General features: G+C 43.9%; 2 protein-coding genes across 4 annotated transcripts; both read right to left on the minus strand.

Moving 5' to 3' along the window:
- Positions 1–657: 657 nt before the first annotated feature.
- RBFA (ribosome binding factor A) lies at positions 658–9355 on the minus strand. Of its 3 annotated transcripts, none has more exons than XM_038128673.1 (7): positions 8952–9355; positions 7940–7982; positions 7164–7340; positions 5785–5897; positions 4180–4264; positions 2434–2504; positions 658–1390 (listed from the first exon to the last, which is right to left on the minus strand). In XM_038128673.1, exons 1-7 carry the CDS (start codon positions 9059–9061, stop codon positions 997–999), a joined length of 993 nt encoding a protein of 330 aa, XP_037984601.1. In that variant the 5' UTR covers positions 9062–9355; the 3' UTR covers positions 658–996. The 3 variants fall into 3 exon arrangements, with proteins under 3 accessions (XP_037984601.1, XP_037984602.1, XP_037984603.1); XM_038128674.1 differs by having other exon boundaries at positions 7940–8068; positions 8952–9083; XM_038128675.1 differs by lacking the exon at positions 7940–7982 and having other exon boundaries at positions 8952–9108.
- Positions 9356–9492: 137 nt separating this feature from the next.
- LOC119697658 (probable 2-ketogluconate reductase) lies at positions 9493–13935 on the minus strand. Its single transcript, XM_038128681.1, has 6 exons — positions 13788–13935; positions 12915–13299; positions 11997–12168; positions 10824–11002; positions 10215–10311; positions 9493–9842 (listed from the first exon to the last, which is right to left on the minus strand). The coding sequence occupies exons 2-6, from the start codon at positions 13294–13296 to the stop codon at positions 9689–9691; spliced, it is 984 nt and encodes a 327-aa protein (XP_037984609.1). The 5' UTR covers positions 13297–13299; positions 13788–13935; the 3' UTR covers positions 9493–9688.
- Positions 13936–15309: the final 1374 nt, after the last annotated feature.

Consider the following 15309-nt stretch of genomic DNA (forward strand, 5'->3'; position numbering starts at 1 on the left):
CTTTAAGGTTTCTTCCAATCCAAACAATTCTGTGATTCCACTGTATTGTAGGGCAACCTCCCCTGTGTTGATTTTCTTTACCTCCCCATTAACTACTGGAATTAAATTTTCTGTATTTCTGGTAGAATTTTACTACCTTGTTCATTGTAATTTCTTTGAAGCTTACAGCCTTCTGACTTTATACACTCTTGCTATTATTTTTTATGTGCTTTGAGTCAGAAAGTTTTATTCTCACTTTTTGTATGATTCCCTAGTCATTTTCAGATCTCAGTTTCTGGAACATTCTTCCCTGCAGCTCTTTGTCTGCTTTTCAAGTTGTTAATACATTTTCTAAGTCACAATGTTTTGCCTGATTTTACCCAATGGATTAGCAGTTCTCAATTTTTTTTCTGATGCAGTTCCCCTTGCACAACTATAAATTTATTTTCTTTCAGGGTTGTAACTTTATTGGCCATCATTGGGGTGTTTTTTGTAGAAAGTGTTCTCCCATTAGACTGGTCTTCTAGAGAAGACCCTGCCCTCGTCTCTGTGTGATGAAGCTGAACACCACTGTCATTATTTTGCTTCCCTCTTCCTTCCTTATATCAGAATAACAAGCACCATCACTTAGTGGCAATTTTTACACAGGTCACTAAAACAAAAAATGAAAAGAAATATTTGTAATATAGAAATCATGGTTTTATTGGAAATAATCAACACAACTACAAGAATTTTTAACTCAGGGCTCCATTAGGCATATTTTATCATTACAAAACTGCTTTCTGGTTGAAAGTCCCTCAACTGCAGCAGCTTGAAAGCTGCTTAACAGAATGTCAGTAATGGCAGTTTTCCTTACATACTTTGTGCTAGCAAACCTGCTCACATGTGGCAAATCTATTTGTTTGAATGAGGAAGTGGTAAACACGTACAATATGAATCTTTCTAGCTATGGCAGTCTTTTTTTTTTTTTTTTTTGTTATTGACAGCCTTCATTTTGAAGGGAGTGGCTTTTTTACTTCATTTCCTTTTACCAGTAGGCTGAGTTAAAGTTTTGTCATCATCCATGTCCAATTCATGCTCCTCTTCCTGTAACTCATCCTGCAGCTCACAGTCTGAAGCTGATTCAGTGTTAACATCCCAGTAATCAGCTTCGTATCTGTCCAGTAAATGTTTCTGTGGTGTAACGTCATCATCGTCAGGAGGATTCCTTGCTTTTTTCTTTTTCATTTTCTTTTGAATCTTAGAAAGCTGCTGCTGCTGCTTCTCTGTCCAGACAATGTTTTCTGTATGTCTTGACGCTTTCATTTTTTTATAGTCCATTATCTGTTTATTCAGCAGTTCATGATCAACACCAAACAGATTAGACCGCATGGGTGAATCTGAAGATTGCGTTGTTGAAGGGAAGAGTTTACTGTGGGAAAGAAAACAAGTACTGGCTTGTGGCTTTTTCCCCACATATATTTCTATTTTTGACAAGTTGAGTAACACAAAAATAAACTGGACTTTTCAGTTTAACTTTATCAACACGCTGTGTTCCCTATGTTACAAAGGAAGAGATACCACCATACCATGCGTCCAAGGACAGTCTGTGTCAACAGATTTAATGGGAGAAAGCCAATAAAGCAACAAGATGCCAGATGAAACTGCCTACATCTGGGAAAAAATGTCTCTAGATGAGCACTGTATCTGGGAGACCCAAGGAACTCAAGACTTCTCCCAGCTCTTCCAAGAAGTGAGAAGCAGCAGCTTCTGTCTAAAACATATCAGAACGATGTGACACCTTATGCTGGACTTGACTATTTCCCCAAGACAGAGAAAGGTGTGAGGGATCCTTTGGGAAATCTGTCACAGGAATGACTTCCCACAGGAAGCTATTTCTGATTCACACCTGATGGAACATCCTGTGAGATGCTGAGGCACAGAAGGCATTTCTATCAAGACTACAGCACACAGGTGCAAAGGCTGTTGGCTTTGAGAGCATCCAGTCCACAGAACCACTATTCCAATAGGTTGTTCAGCCCTATCTCTCAATGGTTAAAATCCCTCACAGAGGAATGTTAAATTAATTTAGGGAGATTTGTCAGTAAACTTGCAATCCATGTATAATAAACCAAACTTATATCAGAAAAAAAGTGGACAAGTAGAGCAGTACTGGTAAATGCCGTTTTCATCCTCATGAGACAATTACCAGCAAGCAACAAGCATTACTGCTGCAGAGCGTTTTTAAAATTTTGATTATTATCAACACATAAAGTCTTGAAATCTTAGAAGTTCTACATATATTTCACTCATAAAAACTAAGATATTAATACCAGCACAAGTATCAGGTCTGCAAGTAACAATGTACACACCTTATTAAAATATACTTTCTTTTATTTCAAATAATACCCAATTTCAGTTGGCCAGCAGAGATGAAAACAGACACTTGTACAATTCTGAACCAAAAAGACCCACCTTGAATCATTTTGAGATGTTTCTTCTTCTTCTGGAGGTCCAAAATCAGCAATTGCCAGTAAGTCCTCGACCTGTAAACACATGAAGGCCACACATATTTAAATCTACTTTGTTTAAATCTACACTGTTTAAATCTACACTGTTTAAATCTACTTTGTTCCCATCTACACAAGAAACAGACCTAAGTATCCAACAACAAATATGATTTTTTCTATGTTTGGAATATTTAGCAAAATCACTTTAAAACAGTCTTTTCCTTCTTTTACATGGAATTGCTTATACTTCTTGCCTGGGATGTTATTGTCAAATAGTGGATCCAGAGATTCCTACAAATTTTTTGCCTTATGTGCATTATGAACCCTGGGCTAGGGATTGTCTGACATACATATTTTTTGGTTTATTTCTTCTTACCTCAGTCTTGCAAATCCTTTTCCATAACATCCTTACACAGATTTTTTTCACCTCTTCTCCCTTTCTGCAAGTTTGCATTTCTCTTACAGGCAACTATGGAGTTCCCAAATCCCTTTTAACATGGCATCTAACCAGTAAATGCTACAAATTATTAATATATTATTAATGCATCATTATATGCTGTGCTTACAGACTATATGTAATCGTGAAAATTTTCTCTTGTTTGAAATTTCATTTCAGCTTTTCTTTACATTAATTCCCTTCTACTACATTGAATTATTCTAGGAGTTTAATTGGATATTTTTCCCTTTACTTACAATACTTAAAAACCAAGTTCAGTGTGTTATTTGAATCTATGATTGACATAAATCTGATGAACTGCGAATTGGGAGAAAATGATCCATCTATCTGCTCCCCAGTGTCATTCCCTGACAGAAGTGATATAAAGAGTTTTTACTTATCTTCTGTGAAACTCAGAACTTTTCTCATCACAGAAAGTTCAAGAAGTTCACTGCATTTCTAGAGAATCTGAAATTCTTTTTATCCCTTCCAGCTCTGCTCATGCACACTGCAGGAGTTCACAAGGGTCTAACAGTAATTGGCTGTAACAGTAACTATTATAAATAATAAGGCACTTCAGGTCACAGAAACATGAACCTGTTCTTTTCAACTCCTGTTCACATCAACAGCTTGAGGAGACATTTCTCATCAAATTCTACTCATTGGTGTCATCTTTCTTGTCTGTAAATCTCACTATGTTAGAGATCTCGCTTCACAGTCCAATGACAGCAAATTCCTAGGAAACATCAGTATTCTAGTAATAGGTCAACTAGTTAAAGCTATCAACACCTTGACAGAAAACATGAAATAGTAAAGACAACTTTAAAAGTTAAGGGAAAAAATGTAGTATGAATAAGCCTACATCCCCTATGCAAAGATTTGCACTTCCCTACAAACATTTTAACAATTCACAGATGGAAAAAGATATGGGGAAAAATTTAAAAATCACTGGTTATTCAATTGAATCTTAAAAGCACATAACATTTAAAATGTGGAAAACAGCTCCTCCAACCTCATTTCCACAATCATATACATCAGGCAACCCTATATTATTCCTTACAATGGTAATTTAATTCTTTAAACATTGTTCACTGGCCTGATGATACTGCCTACATATTATATAGAATCAATCAATCTTACTCAAGATTATTTGTTAAAATTATTTTTGCAACTATAGAGAAAGACTGATTTTTAATGAAAATTGGTAGAGCAACTAAATTATCAGCTCTCTGCTAAGTCACTGTATTTGTACATTGAGTCAAAGATTAGATTTACCTCTTTTACAGCTGCAGCTTCTTTGTCTTTTATAAATACTACGGGGGGAACATTTCCTACAATCTGCTGACTCTTCAGAAGATACCTGGCAAAAACACAGCATTCGCCAGCATGAGTATCAGTATATCATCTGCAGGACAAGTAAAAGATGTTAAGTGAAATCCAGTAGTCCTGCACGTTTAAAGATACGGCTTGCAAAAGCTTTCAGTCTGACGAGGAGCTATCCAGGTTGATGCTAAGCAATACATCACTGCAGAACCCCTACTTCGAATGCATGGCATACAAAAACTACTGGCTGCAGGTCCAGCTGAGTATTGATGATACTAGGTTTGTCCATATCTGTATACTGTATACACAGTCTGGCACAGGTCTTTCCCCACTTCATTTGGTATCCTTATCCCCTCTGTAGGGATAAGAGCAGTGGGGGATACAGCCCTCAGAGCAGGGCAAGACAACTTATCCTACATGCTAGCTGCAGGAAGGATTGACAGGGGTCCCCTTCTCTTCTTCCCAGGAGCAACTTTCCTTCTTAAAGAGTGGAAGCTGTGGAGTAGAAAAGAGCATTGTGCTGGAGCAGGAATTACACAGCTTAGGGAAACAGGGAGGAAGGAAATGGCTTTGCAAGTATGCTTCTATGCCACCTGCCACATGGGTGAAGTCCTGAACTTCCAACAGACTGGCTGGATAGCAGAGGGAAAGGCAAGGAAAGGGAGGAAGAGACAAAAATCTCAATGATACCATGAAAATCACCGGACTCTGTGTTGGAAAAATGGGGAAAAGCATCACAATACATGGTGGCATTCTCAATTTGGGGCAGTTTTTGGTATCACTATTGTGAAGAACTTCTGTAATAACACTTACCCCTTCTGGAGGTCTAAATCATCCCCAGCAATCAGAACTGTCCAGTGAATCAGCAAGGAGATCCTTGCAGCTGTCAGTCCTCTGTACATTATGCTGTCCTGGGCTACTGTCCCGCCCAGCCTGTCCAGCCACTGTTGCAGCAGTATTGCTCAAGTCACAATAAACAGCTCAGCTCAGCTCCACGGAGCAGCCTCTGGGCTGACTGACAGAAGCTCACAGGCAATGGGAGCTCTCCTGGGATGCAGGCATCTTATTGGTTCAGATTCTGGGGCACACACATAGACCAATGAGCTGTCTCGACCCGGGAGTTTAGAATGGGATAATAGGGTGCCAGACACGATAAACGAGGCTGTTGTCTGATCAGCAGAAGGGAGTTCTGTCGTGTGCTATGTCTCAGACATACAAACATCCCAAACATACAAACATGAAACATCGCGGATTCACTGTAATAAGCCACCACCACCAGGACACTGGAGTGAGACCTCACCACATTCCTCTTGCTTTCTGCTTGGCCCACTCCTGCCCTGGGAAAGCACAAAAGCCAAAAAAGCCAGCTGTGCTCCAGCAAAAAATCACAAAACTGGTCTGACACAGCTACCCTTCCCTGTGAGGCTCATCACAGGAGACGCTCTATTCCAAGTACCTAAAAACCTAAGGCATCCCGGTAGGTCAGGTCTAGACTGTCAGAAGTACTTAAGAAATGGCTCTGGGTGTAGGAGTGGCCTGTCTATCCCACAGCAGTACCGTATACGTGGAGCGCTCTTCCGCAGCACACTTTCAATGTAACTTTCCTCCTCCACAGTGGAAGCAGGGTTCCAGTACACACGGCACGCTGAAAAGCTGGATGACAGGGACACCTATAGAAAAGGCAAATCTGTCTTTAAAATTATATATATACTCACACACTTCATATACAAAGTCTGTCATGGATTGAAAAGCCTACTAGAAAATGTCTTTTGATAACAGAAGTGATGGTATCAGACCAGAATCAGTTCATGAGTAAATCAGGACTGATCTATGCCCAGCCACGTCCCAGTGAAGCACAAACACTGTGCAGCTATAAAATCTGTATTGTATTGGGAAGAAGGCTGTTTCTTTCTGTCTCTGATGTTATAAGCTGTTTAATTTACAACAATGCCTCCTGAAAGAACTGTCTTGCCCACACCAGCCAGCATTTTTACATGCAGACATGTGATGTGAGACAAGCAATCCTCAAAGCCCTATAGAGACAGAAATACTCTGTGAAGGATACTGCACATATACAGCTAAAAGACTCATCTTGCCTATGTAGTTTTGAATGCTTGTCTGACAACAGAATGATTAGGCTGGAAAAAACATCTATTTTAGTCATGAATGACAACTCTTTTGTCATAGATGCAGCTATGAGGTATCATTTTCCATGCTTCTAATATCAAAGCTAAGTCCACCAAGCTTTTAAGCCAAACACTGGTATAATTTAATCTTTATAGAACAGCAAATGTAGACGATAAAAACTGCAGACAACAAACAAGAATGCAGAGACTGACTTAGTTCCTGTATCAGAAATCTAACATTCCTTTCAAATCCATAAATTATGACACCACTAGATACAATTACATACAAATCTCAATTATTTCTCAGATCTGGCTTGACAATGACATTTTCTTAGGCTTGACCCTTTTTTTTGAACTGATCTCGTGCATCACTTGGGTCTTCTGCCAGTAACATTGCTGGGGAGTGACACAAGCACAACAGCTCTCACACAGCTGCAAGAAGAACAGAATCTTGGAAAGATACACTTATGTTGGTAAAACAAAGCTCCTTCTTCTGAAAGGGCAAGACAAAGAGTTTATGTTTGAGTAACAGAAAAAAAAAGTCATATCAGGAAAATCATCATTTAATTGGCCTGAGTTGCATCTGCATTAGACTGGCAAAGGTCTCCTAAGGTAGGTACTACAGTGGCAAAGCTCTGCTTGTGTGCACTCCAGTGACAGATCTTGCTGCACTCTGCCACATCAGAAGCAATGCAGTAAAACTCCTCTTGGCACACATCACAACACCCAGGGGAGCTCCTTTAGCACGTCCATGCCAACCTCACAACATAATCAGAGTGGCTCAGCACAAGCTGTAGCTTTGGCACTTGCCTTGCAGATTTCCAGCTTGAGATCATAAAATTCTTGACTGACTTCACAGGTAGTCGCCATCTCTACCACAGCTTTATGAATAAGACCATTCAAGACTCTGCAGCGCACGTTGTCTTCTTTCCTTGTTTTTGTAAGGTCATTTTTCATTAAGAAGTCCAACTTGGTTGGTTTATACAACTACAAAAAGAAACAAACAGCACATTAAACACACTTGTATTGGGCAACTATATACAGTTTCATGCACTTTACTAAGTACCCTCTTATTTCATTGTTGCAGCTATGATGGCTTTATATAGGTCCTACGTATCAAGTGTTTCAATAAAAAATACTTCTGTTAACAAAATCTTTGACATTCATCTACTACAGTCAAAGTTTCTAAAATTCTTTTTGTATTTTGTAGCAAGTTATGAAGCTCCATAGATCTGTTTTCTCAACTACAGCATGCATTGACTGAAAAGTTTTGTTTGTTTGAAAAAACAAACATTAAAAAAGTTTTCATTAAACTAAGCTCATAGAAGTTTTAATCTGGATCAGTACTCAGGAGTGTGCCAGACAGCATTGATGCTGGCAAGGATGAAAGATCAGTACAGAAGAGGAAACAGCCATGGGAAGCCAAATAGCAATCCTGTCACAGTCAGACTGGACCACTACTCTTTGTTCACAAAATCCTGCTATTTCTCCATCAGAAAGTGCTTCAAAGTTAGGATCAATGGCAGAAACACAAGTCTATTCCTCCTGGCACAAAAAACCACATTGCCTTCAGAGCTAGCACTTACCGTTTGTGATCCCAGGGTAGGGCTGTCATACCAGAACTTCTTTCTTTTGGGAAAAGGAAAGGAAATCAGCCTTATCTTTCAGTAGCTCAGAGAAATAAGGATTCCTTGTGTAATTAATATTCTACCTGCCTGAAAGGACACCATAACACCCAGGTTTTCATACAAGTAGCTCTCCTCACAGCTGGGCTGCAGCTTCCCACCCACAGATGAAGCTGCACATAGATGGGAAGGGGGTGGAAAAGAACAGCTCTCAGGTTTCTTTAGATTCAGAGAATCATTAAGGCTCAAAAACAGGGCTATGATCATCAAGTCCCACTGTTAACCCAGCACTGCCAAGTCCAGCACTAAACCATGTCTCCAAGCACCGCTTCTACACGTTTTCTGAACACTTCCAGAGACAGCGCTTACACCACTTTCCTGGGGATCCTATTCTATTGCTTGACTATTCTTCCCTTTCAGTGAAGAAATTTCTCCCAATACACAGTCTAAATGTCCCTTAGTGCAACTTGAGGGCATTTCCTCTCGTCCTGTCACATGCTTCCTGGGAGAAGAGGCCGACTCCCACCTGGCTACACTCTCCAGCAGTTGTAGAGAGTGATAAGGTCCCCCCTGAATCTCTTTTTCTCCAGGCTGAACACCCCCAGCTCCCCCAGCTGCTCCTCACAGGACTTGTGCTCCAGCACCTCAGTGTCTTTCCCGCACAGAGGGGCCCAGAACTGGACACAGCACTCGAGGTGTGGCCTCACCGAGGCCAGAGCACAGAGCACCGAGGGACGATCGGCGGCCTGGTCCTGCAGGACGCACCACTTCTGACAGAGGTCAGGGCCACTGGCCTTCTTGGCCACCTGGGCACATGTTCAGCTGCTGCCGACCAGTTCAGGTCGGCGGCTCGGGGTCGGCGTCTCTCTCTCCTCCGCGGTACCGGGGCCGCGTAAGCGCCCGAGCCCCACAGCTCCTCTGACTCCCCTTGCCCCAGCACCCACAGCCCACCCCGGCAGGGCCCCACACCTACTTATTCTTGCGGAGCATTTTTCGCAGCAAGTTCCTGGAGCCGCCCAGAGCCGCGGAGCTACGCAGGGCCCGGCACCACCGCGGCACCGCGGCCACCCGGGCGCCCCACATTGCTGCCCCAGCCCCCGGCCCGGCCCGGGGAGCTCCCACCTCAGCTCCGGCTGCGGCTCAGGCTCCGGCTGCGGCTCCCCCTGTCGGCACGGAGGCCCGGGCCCGCGGCTGGGAGTGTCCCGGCCGGTCCCGGAGAGGGAAGGAGGGAGAGAGGGAAGGAGGAGGGAGAGAGGCCGAGCCGCCCTCAGGCTGGGCAGGGCAGGGCTCGCACACACTCAGGGCCCGGCGCTCCGGCCCGCGGCGGGAGCACGCAGCCGAGAGCCGGGATTGCTGCCGGAGCGGCGGCAGGAGCCGCTCCCACACGCCGGCTGCGCTTGTGGCTGTGCCGGGCGGTCCCTCTGAGACACCATTTACTCGTCCTTCAATTCGCTGCTGCATCGGCGGACAGCAGTACGGGGACGCGAGGAAAGTAAATGACACTGAGACAAGACTCTGTGCTCTGGAATTTTCCATTGAAGATCAAGACAAAACACTGCAGTTTTCAATACAGACCTGCTGCTGGGTATTTCAATAAATTGAACCCGTGATTTATATATTTTAAATGCATAACACGAAATCACGCGAAATAATTACACAAAAAGTGATCAAATTCTGCACTGATGGCATTGATCCTAAATGCAAGCTGCTTTAGGGCAGCACCTCACGAGGGATAGGAAGACCTGCCAGGCCTGCCTCTATGCTTTCTGCCATTTCCTCCATCATAACCCAGCGCGTCTTCTTGGTGGCACTTCCGATGTGAGGAGTTATTATAACATTCTTCAGCTTTAACAAGGGGTGATCCCTGGGAGAGGAAAAGAAATGCTGAACTGTGAATCACAGCACATTCATCAGTATTTCATCAGTATTGCAGGACGCCAGGGAAAATAATAATTAAAAATAAAAGAAAACCTAATTGCATGACCCAAGTATATTCAGAGGAGTTCAAAGTGCTGCCTAGCTTGGTGGAATTTTATGCAACAAATCCTCCAAATGAGTGAGTGTGAATTTTATTTGGCTGGAACAGGATTAGGGACATGGTTTCAGCAGGACCAGTGCACATACCTCATGTACTCCTACTAACAAAATGATGCAACTTCTCACATGCTCACAAATTTTACTCAGTTTGAACATCACACATACATCCTTTTATTTTTAACATAAATACATGTCCTACCTTGGCAAAGGTTCGGGATATGTCACATCCAGAGCAGCTGCCTTAATAACTTTGTTTTGAAGGGCTTCCACCAAAGCATCCTGATCCACTATCAGACCTGGGTTACAGTAAGAAGGATATGTTTATTTTCATGTTCCTTACTGTCCTCTCAGTATTATTTTGGGTGCAGTGGTCAGGCAAACAGCAGGGCAGGCCATGGTCACAGTGCAGAAGCAGCAGTGGAGTGTGGTGGAGTGGGAGTGGGAAGCCTGGGTATGTGCATCAGGGAATTAGCAGAATGAAGCAGAGCACCAGGCATCAGAGTAGGCTGTGCCACTAATGTGTGTGAGCAACAACACTGCGTTAAATAAATAAAAGGCTTAAGTAGGAGATATATAAATAGACATGGGCTTCTAACAATCCAAGGCCACTAACATTTCAGAGACCTACTTTATCATTATTATGGGAATGCCTAAATATTTTACTGAGATATGACCATGGGTGTCAAAATAAACTAATAATCAGAAAATTTATGGAAAATTTCAGAGGGACAGACTCTATATTAGAGGTTTTCCCAGGACTTGTCATGCCACCAAACTTTAATGCAGTTTTGTTTATTCTGCACCTTACCTCTGCTGATATTAATAAGAATAGCAGTGGGTTTCATCAGCTCCAGCTCTCTCTTTCCAATCAGTTTGTGTGTCTGTGGAGTTAAGTTCACAGCCAATAACACAAAATCTGACTGCTGGAGCAAATCATCTATCTTCTTGCAGTAAACAGCTCCAACAGCATTTTCTTCTTCTTTTTTTCTGAAGAGAAAATCCCAAAATTAAACTGCAGTAGCAAGAAACAAGGGAAATATCAAATCACCAGAAGAGAAACTGTTTTATTATCTTTGCTGTGTAGTGCAAAGCAGTCAGCTGCTTGTCTGAAACTCAGTAAAAAAAAAAAAATATCAAGTTATTTCCCACAATACCAAGAGAACTATACACAAATGTGCCATACGGTGGGAATGGAAAGTAAGAAATGGGTATCACATAAATGCACTGAATAAATGATAAACCAAAAGCATTTGTGTTACAATTTCTGCTAATAATGGGGATTCTTTTCCTACCCAAGAGCAAGACTGATTTCTTGTGAAAATTAAGTCATTTAAGAAAGTTATGTGAAAATTACTGAGGAAACACACAAGACGGGGCAGGGATTAAATCTTCCCAAATCTATGTCAGCAACAGCCTGATTGTGCTTTGCATCAGTGCTGATGCACTGAAACCACATGCTGCAGGACCTGCTGGCGCACTCGATCTGTATCAGGATGAGGTTGGCTGGCTCTCATCAAATTCCCACAAAAGAAAAGAATGGAATGGGCCTGATGGGAGCACAGGGGCACAGGGCACATACAACCTCATCTACCAGACAGCAAACAGATTGGCAAGTCTGGCCCTTTATTGTCACATGGCTTTGGAAGGGTAAGATGTCTCTGCCTGAATCCCTGCCTCACCTAAATCACAAGAGTTAAGTCCTCCCAGTTTTCTGCTTTCCAGTCCACTGCAATGTCACCACCATGGCAGGAAGAAGTCAGGAGCCCCAGCTAATGGGGAGAATAGTGAGGTATATCTCTCCCATTCCTTCCTGACTTTCTTTCTGTATAAATTGGAAAATTAATCCACGTTGGAATATGTGTATGTACTTTTGCACTTAAAATAAAGAGCACTGTAAAAAGCGAAAGCACAGTGAAAAGTACAAATAACACATAAAAGCAGTGACAAAATAGAGTTGCCTTGGAAGTGCAACAAGCTTTACCTCTGATTTCTGTTGTGGTATAAAATCTTCATTTCAAAGGCTTTTGCTCTTTCAGCCACTTTGTAACCAATTTTGCCCATTCCCAGGATCCCCAGGGTTGCTCCAGAAACCTCAACCCCCAGCCAGTCAACAGGGAAATACTCTGTGTCAGGGGAGACTGCCATCTCATGGCCTTGGAAGAGCAAAAGAAGAATTATGTAATCTAAGGGATGTTCCAGCACCTGGTTACTTCCCCCCCCCCACACACACACACTTTTTATCGTAGGACTGGGCAGAAGCACAGCAGCAGTAATCTATTGTCATCATGTTTCTGGACAAGACGTGAGTAATGCTGCACTGTACACAGGACTGCTGACACTGATTTCTTGCCCAGGACAGAAACATACCCAGCCTCTCTTTGGCAAGAAAGGAAGCCAGGAAGGTAAGGCCAAAGCAGCAGTAAGGCCATCTGGTTCCCAGCCTCCTTTGCAGATACACCAAGGTTGGGAGAGAAAAGAAACGCAGAGCATGGCGGGCAGATTTCTGGACAGTGTCTTTGTAATGACTCAGATACATGGCAGCTTGGCGAAGATAGGCTTCAAACCTCCTTGAAAATACATTCTTTTAATCCTCTTTTATTGCAACTTGAAAAGCAAGACTGCAATGAACAAGTACAATGAATAAGTGGCTGTGGGCTGAGGGAGAAGAGGCCTGAATTTTTAGCTATCCAAAGAAGAAACAACTCTACCTTGCCAATAAGCCAGTTTGGAAATAGGATGCCAGTTACTGTCAACAAGAGAGATTTGCCTTAACTTTTTCCTTTGCCCCTATTTCCCATATTTCTAGTGTTGAGCTTACTTTTGCATCAGCACACATTTTCTGCTTCATGTTTTGAAGTAATCTTTTCTATGAAAAAACTAAGACCATTTAAGTTATTACCTTCCACAAGTCTCCTGGAAGATGCCAGCAGCAAAGCCATCCCCATGTCTGCAGTGTCAGTGGAAACAACAAATGGAGTGTTGGACACCTTCACACCATAGCTGGAGAGGAGTTTCAGGTCCAAGTGATCTATTCCCACTCCAGCACTTGCAACTACCTTCAAGTTAGGCAAGCTCTGGAGCAGCTCTTCATTGATAGCTGGTTTGTGATACCACAAATAGATAGCTCTGATCTTTTTGCTGAGAAATGTCTTGTTCTCAAGATATTCTTTCATGGTGATGAGATGAAAACGTTTCTTCAGAAATCCAAGATGGTCTTCATATACTCCAAGCCTCCCTCCTATACAGTCAACTAGCACATGAGGCAGTTCCTGACTCTCCATGCCCTACAAAAGCAAAGAGAACAAAAAGGACATGATTGGAAGTGATCCATTATACGTTTTTTTCTAAAAACCAGGAATTGATTGGCTCAATTATGTGCTGTTTTCCCACTTGATGAAGGATTTGGCTAAAGATAACCACTACCACATGCAGAAGTCTTTTGGGTTCTTCCTGAGCTATTCAGAAGGATGTTCTATATAATCTTGTTAATAAGAAAACATTTCTGGCATACCAAGTGTGCTAACACTTAAGCAAATGAGTAACCAGTTGTTACTCCTGTTCAACGTTCAGTATTTAAAGCCAAATTCGTGATGATTTAAGAATGTGGCCGTGTGAGTGGAAAGGCATTTTTAGTCTGCAAATTCTGCCACTTCTGCAATTATATTCAGCAATTATCATTGATGAGCTTATCTCATTAAAAATCCCTTTTAATGTAACAGGGCTGTAAATTGTCAACTATGAACACTGGAGTTACCCATGAACGTAAGTTTACCCTTTCTTTCTTCCGTCTCCTTCAGTGCTTTGCCAACTCTTCACTCTGCTGACTCTGCAAAGAGCCAAGGCTGTGATCTCAGGTTAAAGCCGAGACCCCCTCACGCCGCCCTCATTGCGAGGGGCAATGTTCCCGCACCGCTCCGGCACCGCCGGGCCAGCTCCCCCTTCTGTGCCCCGACCCCCCGCCCCCGGAGCGCGGTGTCCCGGCAAGTTCTCCCTGCCCAGGGCGGGCTGAGCGTTTTCCGCTGTCCCGGCGGGCCTAGGGCTGGGACTAAAGATAGGAGGGAGTCGGAGCGGCGGCCGCGGGCTCTGTCCAGCCCTGAAGGACGGCTGGGAACGGGCGAGATTCCTCCCGCTGCCAGCCCGGGCGGGCGCGCAGGACCGCGGGAGCCGCCGTGCCCCGCACGCCCGGTGCTGCCCCCGGAGCCGCCGCGGGGCGCGGGCCCTGTCCCCGCCCGGCAGAGGTGGTCCCGGCGGGGGGCCCGCGGAGCCGCTCGCACTCACCCCGTCCCGGTCGCACCGCGGGGGCGGAGCGGGAGCGGCCGCCGAGGCGGGCACTGCCCGGCCGCCCGCACCCCGCCCGGGCAGCCCGCGGGGCCAGTGGGGAGAAGAGGCGGTGCCAGGGCACGGGAGGGGTACCCCAATCCCTCGGGGAGCCGGGAGGGAGCAAGGGGAGCTCACGAGTGATTGTGTGTTTTTGTAGGAGTGTTTCTGTGCTGCTCGTGATTTCAGTACAGTCGGGATTTTGCATTAGCGTCCTGCACGCTGTGTTTTCCATACTGTCTTTGAAAACCGGACGTGGTCTGGCATTTCTGCTGATCATTACAGTCTGTGCACATGAATTAACATAAGATGAAGAGTTGTCTCTGACCGACAGACACCAGTGGCAGCTCTCACTGTGCAAATGAAGGACTTTTCCAACCTATATGATTCTAGGAATACCCTCAAAAACTCTCTTTGAGAGCTAAGCAGCTGGGGCAGGCTCAAGTGCTTGGACACCTGAGATGTTAGCCAGCTACTGGCCAACTTCAGCTGAGAATATGTGAGAATTTTTCTGACAAGGTTACTTGGTCTGTATCATGGAATCACAGAATGGTTTTGGTTGGAATGGGCCTTAAAGCTCATCTATTTCCAAACCCCCTTCCACAGGCAGGGACACTTTTCACTAGACTGCGTTGCTCAGAGCCCCATCTAACCTGGTCTTGAACATTGGTAGGGATGGGGCGTCTACAACTTCTCTGTGCAACCTGTTCCGTTGCCTCATTATCCTCAAAGAGGACAATTTCTTCCTAATCTTCTCCGTTCTACGTCCTAACCTAAACCTACTCTGCTTCCATTTAAGGCCATTCCCCTTGCTCGATCACTACTTGTGAAGAGTCCCTCTCCCGCTCTCTTGCAGTCCCCCTTTAGCTGCTGTAAGGTTGCTATAAGGTCTCCTCTGAGCCTTCCCTTCTCCAGGCTGAACAACTCCAGCTCTCCCATTCTGTCTTCATAGCAGAGGTGCTCCAGTCCTGTGATAA

This window comes from Motacilla alba, chromosome 2, assembly GCF_015832195.1.
Source record: "Motacilla alba alba isolate MOTALB_02 chromosome 2, Motacilla_alba_V1.0_pri, whole genome shotgun sequence".
NCBI classification, from domain to species: Eukaryota; Metazoa; Chordata; class Aves; order Passeriformes; family Motacillidae; genus Motacilla; species Motacilla alba.

Excerpts from the sequence above, each read along its gene's own strand:
- RBFA (XM_038128673.1), bottom strand. The coding sequence starts at position 9,061 with ATGTGGGGCGCCCGGGTGGCCGCGGTGCCGCGGTGGTGCCGGGCCCTG. Across the intron at positions 7,983-8,951 it reads AAAATGCTCCGCAAGAATAA|AAAGAAGTTCTGGTATGACA; the intron begins GTAGGTGTGGGG and ends TTTTCCCAAAAG. Across the intron at positions 5,898-7,163 it reads TCAAGCTGGAAATCTGCAAG|GTGTCCCTGTCATCCAGCTT; the intron begins GCAAGTGCCAAA and ends CCTTTTCTATAG.
- LOC119697658 (XM_038128681.1), bottom strand. The coding sequence starts at position 13,296 with ATGGAGAGTCAGGAACTGCCTCATGTGCTAGTTGACTGTATAGGAGGG. Across the intron at positions 11,003-11,996 it reads TACCACAACAGAAATCAGAG|AAAAAAAGAAGAAGAAAATG; the intron begins GTAAAGCTTGTT and ends TTTTCTCTTCAG. Across the intron at positions 9,843-10,214 it reads TATCCCGAACCTTTGCCAAG|GGATCACCCCTTGTTAAAGC; the intron begins GTAGGACATGTA and ends TTCCTCTCCCAG.